We start from the raw sequence: 15,550 nt of genomic DNA, 5'->3' as shown, positions 1-15,550 counted from the left end.
GCGTGTGAACGCGGACCCTGTCCCAGCCTCCATCTTCTGGGCTGCGACACATCTCCCCTTTTAAAGGATCAAATGAGATACTGCCGGTGAAGCCCACCTTAAAGCGCAGCCTCAGTGTTTACTGGGGCGCAGGGTGAGTGGGGGGTTTAAGGAGGTTCCCCCAGGCCGGAGGGGCCGCCCTCGGGGCACGCTCGCCTCGCGGCAATCTCCAAGCTCCAACTTTGCAAACTCGGGAAGGGCCTAGGGAAGATTTTTCTCCAGACTCGAGCGCCCCCCGGCGGCGGCCACGAGACCATGTTCACGCGCACTCGGAAGGCCCGAATAAAGTTTTCTTCTTCCAAGACACAGGAAGTGCGTGCCAGCCGCGGGGCACGCTGGGCCTTCCGGGATGAGGGAGGAAGCCGGGGGCTGCGATGAGCGATATAGTGGAGAAGACCCTGACGGCGCTGCCCGGGCTCTTTCTGCAGCAGCAGGCGGCCGGCGGCCCCGGGGTGCCCCGGGTGTCCGTGTCCTCGCGGCTGGGCAGCCTCATCCGCAGCATCACCGCGCTCACGTCCAAGCACGTAGGTGGAGGGAGGGGAGGCGGGGCGAGGGGGCGGCTCCCGGGCTCCCCCCTCGGCTCCTTGGCTGGTGCCTCGGCCGGCGGGGTCGGCCCTCACTCAGCTGGTTGGGCTGGGGCGGCCGGGGTGGGGAGGGTGGAGGAGGGGGGACGGGGGAGGGGGAGGAGGAGGGAGGGGGAGGGACAGGGAGGAGGATGGGGGAGGGGAGGGAGGCCGGCCAGCCAGCCCCTGGCCCCGCTCCCCGGCTTCACTCGGGTGACTCTGGACGCCGAGCTCCCCGAGAGCAGGGACTCACCCTTCGAGTTGATCTTGGCCTCTTTGCCTCCCCGCGCCCGGTACTTAGGAGATGCTTCATCACGTTTATCGAGTTGAATTCAGTTGAACCGGGGCTGAGGAGGATCGGGTGATCTGCAGATTGTAAGCATTTGGGCTCGGGTCCGGTGACTGACCCGCGGACTGCCAGGGACCGATTCAGTGTGATCAGTGTTTACCTAAGGGTCCCCAAGCCGAAAAAGCGCCAGAATGCAGGTCTTCTGGAGATTGTGTGTGTGTGTGTTTGACTGACTCACAGAGCAGTGGTTATGGATGATGCTAGCTGTCACGTATATACCACTGTAAGGAATCTTTGGTATGTCATCTCATTGATCCCCAACAACAGGTGCCATTATCCCCATTTTTACAGATGAGGAAACTGAGGTTTTTGAGACATGTTTACCCCCAATTCCCCTCTCTCCCCTCCAACCTTTCAGCTTCCTTGGGTATGTGGTCTTCTCCCAGTAGATCTTAAGCTCCTTAAAGGCAGGGATTGCCTCCTCATTTTGTATGCCTAGGGCTTGCGTAGCACAGCCTCTGCCGTATAATCAGCATGTAGTAAATGTTTATTGAATTGATCTGAGGCTGGGAAAGGTCAAGTGAGTTACAGATAATAAGAGCTGGAGACAGGTTTTCAACTCAGGTCTCTTTGATTCTTAAGTCCAGTGCTCCTGAACCCTCACATACAGGATAGTGCTAAGGGCTAAGGGGAGAAGCAAAGTGGTCTAGGAAAGTTTGAGGAGAAAGATTTTTTTCATTTGGGAGGAGGTGCTAGATCAGGAAAGGTTCTTAGTGGAGGTGGCATCTTAGATCTCATTAGGAGAGGTGAAGGTGGGCGGGGGAACTTTGAGGAATTTGAAAAAGATGAGAAATTGGTAGGTCTTGTGGCACTTGGAAGGAGTGCTAGGCCACCACTCCGTAATACCTGGGTCCAAGTAACCCTGTGACCCTAGATAAATCACTTAGCATCCCAATGCTCCATGAAATTCCAAGCCTAAATTGGAGAATATTTATTTGGTATTTATTGGTACTTGGGAGTATTGGGAATATTTATTGGTACTTGGGAGTTCCTTATACCAGTGAAATCGCAAGTCTAGACCAAGTAACATGCAAGTATAATATATACACATATGGAGACATGTACATATAATAAATTTATCTTTGTATGTATTGTGTAATATATAATGCGTATAATCTCACTTGTGCCTCCAAGAAGCTGTAGCATGTGCAGCAGCCACATTTTGATAAAGCTGTTTCTGAGGATGGGCTAACCTACAGGCCTCAAGTCTGGTAGTGAGTTAGGGGGATGTCTCCCCTAAGTGTGTGAAGACTTCTCTCTGCAGAGCGGGTGGATAAGAACAATTTGCTCCAGCAGTCATGAAGGCAGCTGAAGCAGGTCCTGTGGAGTGCTTGGAACTTGGTCAGAGATGGAAGATGCCGAGGTCATCCCCTGCATCCTGGCCTGTCACTAATCATGGCAATTTTTGTCTTGCCATGGGACTTCGATGACTGTGGGAGACAGTGAGGCCTATGACTGTGTAACTCTGCCTCACTTAAAATGCAGTTCATGAACAAGTCAGAATATCACCCTCATCACATCGCTGGACCTCTTTGAAAACAAAGGACTAGCACATATGATAGCATTTATGGAGTATTTTAAAGTTTACACAGTATTCCCTCCTTGGAGACTCACAATAATCCTGAGATGGATGTCATTATTATCCCCATTTTTAATCTGAAAGAAGTTAAGTGATTTGCCCACAGTTACACAGCTTGTAAGTGTCTGGGCAGAATTTGAACTCAGGTCTTCCAGACTCCAAGTCAACATGAGTACTCTTAGCTACTGAATGTGTGTTGAGCATGGATCCTCCAGTGTTGTGAGTACCACATGAGATCATGTATGCAAAGAAAAGCATTATAAATACCAGCTATTATGATTTGTTAATAGTCTTAGTAGCATCTTAGTTCATTTGCCTTCAGACAGGAAGGGTCCTTGCTATCCCACTCTTATTCTTGGATGTGTACTGTTGTGTGGTCCATTGAGCCCTTGACTAGAGGAACTTTTTTGTGATTTGAATAAAAGTTTTGGAATATAAGCTCATCTTTAATCTGACTGATGGCCTTGGGACAAATACAGTAATAGACAAAATAGCAAATGCATTTCATACTGTTTGCACGTGATTATTATTTCTTCTGTCAGGCCTCTATGTTTTGAAAGCTTTTTAGTCCAGATACCTTGGAGATTATTGGCATTTAGTATGGCTGCATCTATTAAAATGTTATCCTTACAGTTTTCCAGATCAGTGTTATGTCTGGGGGATCGTAGGCAACAGCTTTGTATGTGGTGACATGCCAAATCTAAAACAGTGTATTTGAATTCTTAGAGATACTTTGAGGTCTCTGTTCATAGTATTAAGATGTCATTTTTTAGCATCTGGAAGATAGTGGGTTTCTAATGTATAATTCTGGCCATCTGGTCATATCTTTCGAGGCATTTGGTAGATAAAGCATTATGATTGTGATTATTTAGGGACCAAGTTGGGGAATAGTTGAAGGTTTCATTTCACTGAAACTAAAATATATGTAGGAAGATGGAGAGTAATGTCTAAAAGATCTGGAAGAGGAGGTTGGAGCTAGATTGTGGAGGACATTAAATGCCAGATTAAAGAATATACCTTTTATTCTGTCATAAGGAGGGAGTCAATGAAGATTTTTGAACAGGAGAGAACCATGGTCAGATCTTTGCATTAGGAATGTTTTGGCGGCTGCTGCATGAAAGATAGGTTAGAGAGGGGGAAAAACAGAAACAGGTATCAGTTAGACTGTTAAAAGGCCTCAGGGTGAGAGATGGTGAGGATGTAAACTATCACACATGACAGTATGTAGAGCACTTAGTTGAGGGATCTCTCAAGTCTTCCAGTGTCTTGTTATGTAAGTAAAGCGAAGGGATCTTGGGGATACTTAAAATTTGCTGAGAAACAGCCAACCCTGACATTCCTAGAAAGTGGACAAGTGTGATATATTTACTAAATACCAAAAGATTGGTAAGTGCTAAGTGCAACTTGTCCAGGTGTGAGCCAATCCTTCAGGCATTTATAAGCTAAAAAATTATTTTGCTATTTCATTATTAAAGGAAAGCTGTCACTGAAGGAATGTTGTAACAGCTATAAAAAAGGTAGCATTAGAAAAGACATCCATTGGGAGTCTGCTTCATACTTGAAAATCATTATTTAAGGAGTTGATGTCTGTGGTAAATTACTATTTACTCAAATGTTTAATAAGATGTTATTCTGCTCTGACTCCTCTCAAAGTGGAGAAAAGATTATCTCCTGCATTTGCTGCTAACAAAAAAGAGCAGCTGTAGAGCAAACATTGCCTTAAGGGTTTTCCTCCAGCAAGAATTTTTATATACGTACGTTATCTTTTACACATGTAGCTACTGATAACTGTTAAATTACTGACTGATTAATATTAGGAAACAAAGCGCAAAACAGGGAGACACATTATCACCAAAGGTATTGCTGGTGCTGTGGAAGGAGTTCACGTGGGATAAGGGTTCATTGAAGATGGTGAGATCCTCACGAGGTACCCATTTGTAGCTCATATTGTGCTGATTGTGTCAAGCCCCAGAATACTACCGTACTTCTTTAATGAGGTCCATGATTATTTGAAAGAAATTGGCATATTGTCCACATGGAAGGATCAAATGAGTGGAAAATGTATATTCTCTAGCCAGACCATAGAGTTGGATGTCAGTGCATTGGATTAGTACATTAATGCATATATGTATGATAATATTGGTGTCAAAGAACTGGAAACTAAGGGAGTGCTGTTAGTTGAACAAGGCATGGTATAGGAACATAGTGGAATACTATCATGCTGTAAGAAAAGATGAAAGAAGCCAGATTCAGAGAAACTGAGGAAACCTCATTTGAACCTGTGGAGAGTGAAGGAGCAGAACCAGGAGAATACTTTAAAAGCCCAAGAGCCGTGATGGATTCAGCGGCTAACCACGATTCTGGGGAACTGATGAAGAAGAATTCTATCCACCACCTGATAGTGAGGCACACGTTGTTAGTGAGGGTTGAAGTGGGAATTTGTTTTGCTTGACCTTGCCTATTTGTTACAAGGGTTACTTATTTTTGAGGGAGTAGGAAAGTAGGTGGGTCAGAGAGAAAAATACACATTTTTATTTAAAAAAAGGATAGTATTGGCAGGTGGAGAATGAGTTGGGCCCGAGATGGAGTAGGAGGAAGAACGTAGGCTAGATTCCTTTTTGGGAAATTGTCTAGTGTCCCAAGCTATTCCACATCATAGAACCTCAACTTTGATTATATTTTTTTTAACACCAGTGTTCTTCAAGTGTAAATCTTAGAACACCAGCCTCCAAAGAATCAAACTTACAGGTGGCCCAAAGGACAAATGGTTAGTCTGTAGTGTCTTTTTAGCAATGATCCATAGACAAGTGGTATAAGGGATATACAAGAAATATATGATGGATGGGATCATGACTTCTTAATTTAGATCTGGAAGTAACCTTAGTGGTTAGAGTTCAGTTCTTTTTTTATTTTATTTTATTTTATTTTTTTTTATTATTTTTTTATGTTTAACAATCACTGCCATACAATTGAGATTTTATTCCCCCCACACCTACCCTCCACTACCCCCCTCCCTCCCCACGACTGCATACAATTCTGTATAGATTCTACATATACTTTCCTATTGAGTATATTTTCCCTATAGTCATGCTATGTAGTCAGACTAAAATAAATGAAAGAAATCATATAACAAATCAAAACATGATACACAAACACATACACATACACAAACATGATCTGCTACATTTTGCGAGTGACTTCCATATTTCTTTCTCTGAGTGTGGAAGGCATATTGCCTTGAGAACCACCTTTGGGATTTTTTTTTTTTTATAAGAAGTTCTTGCGTTATTACAAAAATCCAAGTCTACCAGAAAAAACTCTCGCACACTGTGGTCGTTGCTGTGCACAAAGTTCTCCTGGTTCTGCTCCTTTCACTCAGCATCAGGTCATATAAGTCCTTCCAGGCCTCTCTGAAGTCTTCTTGTTCATCATTTCTTATGGCACAATAGTACTCCATTACATTCATATACCATAATTTATTCAGCCATTCCCCAATTGATGGACATCCCCTTGACTTCCAGTTTTTGGCAACTACATAGAGTGCTGCTATAAATATTTTTGTACATGTGGGACCCTTTCCCATTTTTATGATCTCTTGGGGATATAGTCCTAGTAGCGATATTGCTGGGTCAAAGGGTATGCACATTTTTGTAGCCCTTTGGGCATAGTTCCAAATTGCTCTCCAGAATGGTTGGATGCGCTCGCAGCTCCACCAACAATGAATTAGTGTTCCAACTCTCCCACATCCTCTCCAGCATTTATCATTTTCTTGTTCTGTCATGTTTGCCAATCTTATAGGTGTGATGTGGTACCTCAGAGTTGTTTTGATTTGCATCTCTCTAATCAATAGTGATTTAGAGCATTTTTTTCATATGCTTATAGATATCTTTAATTTCTTCCTCTGAAAATTGCCTGTTCATATCCTTTGACCATTTATCAATTGGGGATAGAGTTCAGTTCTTTTATGTTTTAGATGAGAAAACTGAGACCCAGAGAAATTAAGTGCATTTTCTCAACTCTTTGGGGCCAAACTTGGTCATTAGAACTACATGGACTTTTAAAAAATTCTTCCATTTGATGCTATCTCCCCACTCTCATATTCCTGAGGCATGTCCTTGAGGTACATACAGTGTACTTGGTACTTGATACACTGTATCAAGAGTTGAGACAATGTATCTTTCTCTTTGCCGACATAATGGACTATAGGTGTGAACGTATACTCATAAACATTTTATTGATCTGCTTTTTTCCTCTGCTTTTTAATCTTTAAATTTTTTTTAAAATAAGAGATAGCTTATTAGGTGGAGTAGGAGATGAGATGGGAATATGTAAAAAAAGCAATGTAAAAACAGAAGGATATGAGAAAATTTAAGATTTTTTTTTTAAAGTTCAGATTTAACAGTTCTAGAAAAATTTTGGAATTATTAAAGTGATGAGTCCATATATACTCTTTCTCCCAAGATTCTGTTGTTGGACATGCATTCGCAGGAGGTCAAAGAGGGAAAGAAAGACTACAAATATTCACTTCTACCCTTTTTGTGATATCAAAAAAACTGAAAATAGTGGGTGCCCATTGGTTGGGAATGACTGAACAAATTTTGGAAGAGTATAGGAATATTATGGACTGTTATTGTGTAGAAAGGGATGATAAATATGAAGAATTCAGAGAATTCTCATAGAATAAGTATGGAAAGACTTTTATGAGTTGATGTGGAGTGAAGTGAGTAGTACCAGGAGAACAGTATATGCAGAACCACAGTGATGTAAATGAAAAAGCAAACTTAAAGGAAGCAGAGCTCTAAGTAACTGTGATGGCTGATTTGCACACCTCCTCCCTTCTGCACTACAGTAGCAGATACACTCAGAGAATGTTTCACGTGCTCTCAGAGGTGGGCAGTATACTGGGTTTGCTTCCCTGTTTTTCTTTGTTGTAAGGAAGGATTCAGTGCTAGAGCAGGATTTATGTCCAGATGTAACTGTTGTAAAAGCAGAAGATACTTATGAAACTTATTTAAAACTGAAGATCTTTTACTCTGGATTTTCATTGTTTTCTCTTCTTTTTCCTTAACTTCAGCAAGAAATTTCAGTATTTATGTAGTAACATATTTGAGGAGACTTCCACTACTTTTCGTCTTCCATTCGATTCCAAACTGATTTCATTACAGCTTGATAGTAAGCCATGAGGGGAAATAGAGATTTGGTGAAGATGGGAATGATTTATTTGTGATGAAGCTTGTAGGCCATCTATCCATTGCTGAGTTTGATAGGAGGGGAAAGATAGTACTGTGTGGCCCATAGCCTTGTTTGGTTGTTAAGTTGTCATATAATCCCTGTGATATCATGGGAACTGGATACATTTGGTGGCTTTAGTCATGTTGAATGCAAATAATCTAGTCAGTCTTAATACCATAAAACTTTAAATTTATCAAAATAAGTTTTGTAAAATAGCATTTTAATTAATATTATTACAATCAAGAATAATTTCAACATCCTCCTGTTCCATACCATTAGAATTTAAAAAGAAAATGCTCCATTAGTTAAATGTTGTAGGTGGTGTTGTGGACAGAGAATTGGGAAGACCTGCATTCTAACGGTATCTCTGATCCTTATTAGCTGTGTTACTCTGGGCAGGTCACTCAACCTCTCAGCCTCAGTTTTCATATGTATAAAATGATGAGAATAGTATCCCAGCTCATAGGCCCATCGTGAAGAACAGGTGAGATGATGTGTACAGTGCTTTGCCAACTCACATTGCTAGGTAGATGCTAGCTATCATTGCTATTCATATTGAATAATAATATGTTTATAATTTTTACAGGAGGAAGAGAAATTAATTCAGCAGGAACTGGCTAGTCTGAAGGCAACTGTTTCTGCCCCTGGTACCACACTAGTAAGTTTGAAAAGATAATGCAAATAGCTTTTAATATTCTATTATATTGGAGGTGGTTGATTGGTGATTTTAGGGAATTAGAGCTATCCGTAGTGTCGAGTTCATCAATTACATGAACCCTGTATGTGTTTATCAGTATGAGACATTGCAGGGGAACCATTGGAGCACTCTAGATGTCCCCTTGTCATCCCTTGTTTTTTCCATGTGACCAGCCTCTAATCTTCCTATCATACAGTTTCTTGATGACATCTTTAATCCTGTTCTTTAGAATTCCTTGTTGGTTATATGTTGTAGCCTGTTCACACCCACCATACACCTTTCCATTTAGTTCACTGCTATAGCAACGCAGGTAGAATGTTAGTATTCAAAATAGGAGCCTTTGCTTTTCATGGGAGACTTGGGAACTTTTCATTTTCCTGAAAACAGTTCAGCTGGGTCTCCTTCTGTTTAGCTCTGGGCCCAGTTTGTTGTCTGTCTGTGCTGTCTGTCCTACATACACCTACTGTTGAATAAGATCCATGTTTGTCCTTCCAAATGCATCTTGTAATCTAGCAAGCAGACATCTTTAGTACATATCTCTTTGTTTTATGTTTCTTCTGATGCTCGTGAAAGGATCATTCACCAGGATTCTTTCTGTTACATCTTCTGAGAACTCACGAGCCTGGTATAGCGGATAGAGCACTGAATTTGGTGTTAGGGAAACCTAGCCACTTCGCCTCTCTGTGTCTTAGTTTCCTCATCTTCTAAAATGAGGGTTTGCGCTTGATCTAACTCTGTTATCCTGTGCATCTTGAATGATTGGGATATATGGATAGGAGCTACTGTGTTACGAACGAGCCTGTCGGGCAGTGTTGTGTTTTGTGGACTCAGACAAGTGCAGTGGGATCATAAGTCCCAAGATGTTTCAGTTAAAATATTACTTATGGAAGTCTTGTTATTCCCTGCTAATACTTCCATCAAGGATGCCCTTGGTTTATATATAAATATATATTATAGATAAATAAATATCTATACAACAGATATGTTGTGTAGATGGGGGAGTAAGCAGACAAGTGTCAGTCCTTAATGATCTCTTTATTCTTAAAATGTTTTTTTCACTAACATGTGAAAACAGTTTTTAACATTTAACACATTTTTTTGAGTTCCAGATTTTCCCCTTCCCCTCTCCCATTATCGAGAAGGCAGGAAATTTGATAGAAGTTGTACATTTGCAGTTAAACAAAACATTTCCACATTAGTCATCGTTGTGAACGAAAACACAGACCAAAAAAATCCCAAGGAAAATAAAGTAAAAAAACCCATGCTTCGATATGTGTTTGTATTTCATCAGTTCTCCCTCGGGATGGGCAGCGGTTTCCGCTCTAAGCCCCTCGGTTTCCGCTCTAAGCCCCTCGTACTTTTCTTGGCTCGTTGTGTTGCTGCCCTTCGTTATGATGTTGTTTCTGGGTCCGTCATTCTCTTGCTTGTGCTCACTTCAGTCTGCATCATTTCATCTAACTCTTCCTAGGTTTTTCGGAAAGCATCCTGCTCCTCTTTTCTTATGGCCCAGTAGTATTCCGTCACAGTCATATACCACAACTTGTTCAGCCATTTCCCCACTGATGGGCATCTCCTCAATTTCCAGTTCTTTGCCAGCACAAAAAGAGCTGTTAAAAATATTTTTACGCATACAGGTGCTTTTCCTTTTAATTTTATTTTTAAAAATCTCTTTGGGGTATAGACCTAGTAGTGGTATTGCTGGGTCAAAGGGTATGCATAGTTTATTAGTACTTTGGACATAGTTCCAGATTGCTCTCTAGAATTTTGCCTTAGTTCACAACTCCACCAAGAGTGCATTAGTACCTCAATTTTCCCACATCCTCTCCAAGATTTATTATTTGCCTTTTCTGTCATATTAGCCAGTCTGACAGGTGTGAGATGGTGTCTCAGAATTATTTTAATTTGCGTTTCTCCAATAAGGATTTAGAGCATTCTTTTATATGACTGTAGATAACTTTAATTTCTTCATCTGAAAACCGTTCATATCTTTTGACCATTTATCAATTGGGGAATGACATATTCTTATAAATTAGATTAGGCTCTCTGTATTTGAGAAATGAGAACTTTTTATCAGAGAAACTTAATTTTTTTCATTGTTATGTTTACTGTAGATTTCCCTCCATTCTATTTTTTTTCCTCCTGTTATCTCTCTCTCTCTCTCCCCCTCCTCCGTCCCTCCCTTCCTCTTTCCCTTCTTCTTTCCCTCCCTCTCCCTCCCTCTCTCCCCGTCTCCCCATTTATCTTATCCACTTCCCTTTTTCACTGTAGGATAAGATAAATTTCTATACCCAGCTGAGTGTGTGTTATTCCCTTTTTGAGCTAATTGCAACGAGAGTAAGGTTCAAGTCTTGTCTCCCACTCCCCCATTTCCACTCCATTGCATATGCTTTCACGCCTCTTTTTTGTGAGATAATTTACCCCATTCTACTTCTTCCTTGCCCCTTCTCCCAGTGCATTCTTCTTTCTAACCCCTTAATTTTGTTTTTTTAGATATCATCTCATCATAACCCAATCATACCTCTGCCCTCTGTCTATATATACTCTTTCTAAGTGCCTTAATAATGATAAAATTCTTAGGAGATACCAGTTTCATTTTCCTGTGTAGGAATGTAAACTGTTTAAACTTATTGAATCCTTTTTGCATTCTCTTTCTGGTTTACTTTTTTACACTTCTCTTGAGTCTTGTATTTGAAAATCAAATTTTCTGTTCAGCTCAGATCTCTTCATCAGGAACGTTTGAAAGTTCTCCATTTCATTAAATGTCAGTTTTTCCCCCCTGAAGGGTTATACTTGCTTTTGTTTCTTTGTCCAAGGCTTCTGATCCTTAGATGTAGCTTTGTCTTGTATATCCTGACTGGCTCTATGATGTTGAAATGGTTTCTTTCTGGCTGCTTGCAATATTTTCTCCTTGACCTGGGAGTTCTGGAATTTGGCAGTAATATTCTGGGGAATTTTCATTTTGAGATCTCTTTCAGGAGGTGATTAGTGGATTCTTAAAATTTCTATTTTACCTTCTGACTCTAGGATATCCAGGGTAGCTTTCCTTGATAATTTCTTGAAATGTTATTTCTAGGCTCTTTTGTTGATCATGACTTTTGGGTAGTCAGTTAATTTAAAAATTATCTCTCCTTATCAATTTTCCAGGTCATTTATTTTTCCAGTGAGATATTTCACATTTTCTATTTTTTTCATTCTTTTGATTTTATTTTGTTTTTTCTTGATATCTCATGGAGTCATTAGCTTCACTTGCCCAGTGCTTTTTTTTTTGTAACCTCCTTTTCCATTTGGTCAATTCTGCTTTTTAAGGAGTTCTTTTCTTCAGTAAATTGTTGTACCTCCTTTATTAAGCTGTTGACTCTTTTTTTCATGATTTTCTTGCATCACTGTCATTTCTTTTCCCAGTTTTTCCTCTGCTTCTCTGATTTTGAAAGTCCTTTTTAAGCTCTTCTAGGAATTCCTTTTTGTCTTGAGACCAATTCACATTTTTATTCGAGGCATTGGATGTAGCTGTTTTGACTTTGTTGTCTTCTGAGTTTATGTTTTAGCTTTTCCTGTCACCATAGTAACTTTCTGTGTACAGGTTCTTTTTGTTTTGTTTTGCTTTGGTGGTGGTTGCTGTTTGCTCATTTTCCCAGACTATTTCTTGACTTTTATCTCCATGTTAAAGTTGGACTCTGTTCCTGGAGTATAGGGGGCACTATCCCAAGTTTATGGTTTTCCATGCTGCTGTTTGCAGAGCTACTTCAGGGGGTAGGGGGCTATAAGTTTTTAGTATTTCCAAGGTGTTATGATCTGAGAGATGTGGTTACTGCTTTTCTAGCCTGTGCCCTGGTTTGTGAGTACCACAAGCATTCTTTTGTACCCTGGAACTGTGACTGGGGTGTTGTGTGTGACCAGGGTAACTGTGTTCACTTGTTGCTACATACTTTAGTGTACTATCCTCCTCCTTGCTCTGTTATCTGTAATTTTGTATGGGCAAAGCAGCGTAGGGTACTGCTCACAGTGCCAGCTAAGGGTACCCAGTATGTCCTCCTTTCTGACATCCTTACTGTCTATGGGCTGAGAGCTCCAAAAGCCATTGCTGCTGATTCAGTTACCCACAAGGCCTGCTGCTGGCTTGCTGGGGCATGACCCGCTCTGGACTGCACCCCACTCACTTCAGTGAGACAGACCTTTCCTGTCAACCTGCTAAGTTGTCTTGGGCTGAAAAATTGTTTCACCCTGTCCTTTTGTTGCTTCTGCTACTCCAGAATTTATGTTGAGGCATTTTTCTAAAGTTGTTTGGAGGGGAATATGAGAGATCTCTGCTTTTACTCCCTGAGTTGCCTCTGCCCTCTCATAATGTTTTCTTGATTACTGTTTTTTGGTATTAATAAGGCTGACCACATTTCCCTGCATTTGGTATCTTTCAGAGACCTTAAACATTGGTCCCTCAACGTTGCCACTATTGGAGCCCTCTATAAATGCTTGGTCTAAACTGGCCCTTTTCCCCATTTTTATTCTCTTTTGTGCCATTTCTTTCTCTTCTAAGCACATTTGGGACTGTTGGGTTAGATTCCAGGAGCGGGAGTCTCACTGTCTTTGAGGAAGAAAACAGCTTGTTAAATGGTTTTTGCAAATCTTTTTCATTTTTCTTCTGTTTGTTGACCTGCTTCCATTTTCTTTCTTAAATGCATTTGGAATAACTTTGCTTTGTTGTATGTTTTGTCTAGCTTTCTCTAAATTGCTTTTACCCATCAGTCCTTTATGAGATGGTATTGCTTATCTATTATCCTTCTTTGTAACTATTTGCAAATGAATTTGTAATCTCATCACATGTGCCTTTGGCAGCAAGCCAAGTGTGTGCTGACCATGGCATCTTCTGACCTCTTGGTCTCCTTAATTTCCATTGGTTAAACTTCTGGCTGAAATGATTATAGTTTATGTCAGTGTCGTTTCTGTTGAGTGGTTTCCATTCTTGATTGTCAATTATTTGTTTAAATAGTTCAGGATTAAGTTGTTTCAGTTGTACACTGTACCTTTTTCTTCTTTTTTTAAACTAATTTCTGATCTTACCTCAGAAGAGTTGATGGTTTGGCCACAAAGAAAGCTGACTCAGAGATAACTCCTGCAGCAATAGCAAGTCTTTTCATCCCTGTTAAACTATCATCTGTTTTATTCTTTGTGGTATTATTGGGTGTTTGCCACATCCAACATGTATGTTTCTTTTTATAAGAAAGTATTCATGGTATGGTGGCTTGAGACTATGATACAGCCTACCAGTCTTTGGACTCTTTGCTTTCTTTCTGAACCTTCCTGTCCCAGATAGTTCTCCCATCCTTACTTTTCCCTACCTTTGCATTGAAATTCCACAAATATCAGGATGCATGTTGATTTGGAGGCTCTTATTCCTAAAATTCCTCAACCACTTCATACTCAGCAGCCAGTGTTATTGCATACCACTTACTTTCTTATTTTCATTTGTCATCAGTATTACAATATGTGATGACAAGGTATCCGTGAAATAACATTTCTTGTTGCCTTTGTGCATACGATAAAACCTCCTTCTTCAACTTCTTGACCTGTCAGAGGAGTTCCTGTGAGTTATCCTTCCATTTAGCTGCTGTGTCCTTCTGCTTTAATTTATAGCAAGAATGTCAAGATTCCTCTAATAACATGTCTGCTCTTTGACCATTGGTCAAGTCTTTGGCAAATACTTGATACATTTAATAATACATTTAATACTCTAAATACATTTGAAGTACCAGCTGTCAAAAGTTGATCGATAGTCTAAAAGTTCTGTGATTCTTCACATTTTCTGTTTCCTTTGCTGCCCCTCTGCCAGTGTCCCTGCACAAGTAGAAGGGGGTTGCTCAGGCCTGAGCCATTTTTCATTTTTATTTGTTTTTTGGGTGGCCATGCTCAGAATGAATCACCAGGTGCCTCTCTGTCATTAGCTAGTTTGGAAGTTGGAAAACAGATTCAGTTTATTACAGGGGCCCCTCTCTATTCCCTTCCAACACTGTAGATGCTACAAGAGCTTGTGTTCCACTGGCAGAGCCTTTGAGACCCCAGGGTCATCATGTCATGATGGAGCATTGGGATGAGATTTGGTGGAGGACAAACTAGAATGCCATTTTATTAATTTGCGCTGAGAAATGTAGCTGTTGAATTGATTAAATGCTTGCCAGCTCGTCAAAACATTCTTTTCAATAGGAAAATTAACTTAAAATATTCATTAAGGGAAAGGCTTTTTGGAAGGATAGAACTTAGTAGTGGGAATGCCACTTGAGCACAATACATTGTGTGTGCGTGTGTGTGTGGGGGCACATGTGGGCTCATAACTGTGTGTGTGTGGGGGGCACATGTGGGCTCATAGTTAAGTATATTTTCATACTTTTTTAAAATAAATGTACCTTTTTAATGCCAGAATATTTCAGTGTTTTAAAAATGTGACTTCATGTAATGAGAATTGTTATTCAGCCTCTAACTAGTCACAGTTAGAGCTTATATACTTTAATGTTACCTTATTATATATTCTATTAATGTTAGGCTTTAATATTATCCTTAATAAAATGTTCTATCATCACTCAAATTCATGTGCATGTAACATCCATGGTTATCTTGTAACATAGGTCTTGGTCCTGTGTCTAACACCATCGTTCTAAGTGACTTTACTGTAGATTGGTCATAAAAGGACATTATAAAATTCATTGTATAAACCATTTCTTTTTCAGAGACTGATGAAAGAATGTATGGTGAGACTTATATATTGTGAAATGCTTGGGTATGAATCTTCCTTTGGCTATATACATGCTATCAAATTGGCGCAACAAGGAAACCTCTTAGAGAAGAGAGTTGGTATGTTTGTAAAATTTCCTTATTTTCATATTATCTTTAAATTTATAGCTATTATGTCCATTGAATCAAAGCAGGCGTGGTTTATATTTTTATTAGAACTGCATACACTGTAATTTAAAGACTGCTTGACAATAGCTCACATTCTTACAGCACTTTATTATTTGAAAGTATTCTACATACATTATTTCATTTGGTCTTCACCAGGTATGTGGCTGGTGCTGTTATTATACCCATTTTATGATGGAGGAAAC

The 15,550-nt window shown here is 40.2% G+C and overlaps 1 protein-coding gene across 3 annotated transcripts in view; it reads left to right on the top strand.

Annotated features, from left to right (window-relative positions):
- Positions 1-343: 343 nt before the first annotated feature.
- AP4E1 (adaptor related protein complex 4 subunit epsilon 1) overlaps positions 344-15,550 on the top strand; it is an 85,943-nt gene continuing 70,736 nt past the window's right edge. For 2 of the 3 annotated variants that reach the window (XM_072623058.1, XM_072623056.1), the window contains exons 1-3: positions 344-563; positions 8,349-8,420; positions 15,176-15,299. In XM_072623058.1, coding sequence (XP_072479159.1) covers positions 414-563; positions 8,349-8,420; positions 15,176-15,299 — 346 coding nt within the window. In that variant the 5' untranslated portion in view covers positions 344-413. Of the gene's footprint in view, positions 564-809; positions 978-8,348; positions 8,421-15,175; positions 15,300-15,550 lie in introns of those variants that run through there. The other variant, XM_072623057.1, reaches the window with a different exon arrangement.

The sequence above is a fragment of the Notamacropus eugenii genome, chromosome 7 (assembly GCF_028372415.1).
Source record: "Notamacropus eugenii isolate mMacEug1 chromosome 7, mMacEug1.pri_v2, whole genome shotgun sequence".
Taxonomy (NCBI): Eukaryota; Metazoa; Chordata; class Mammalia; order Diprotodontia; family Macropodidae; genus Notamacropus; species Notamacropus eugenii.
This window is presented reverse-complemented; position numbering and strand designations above follow the sequence as displayed.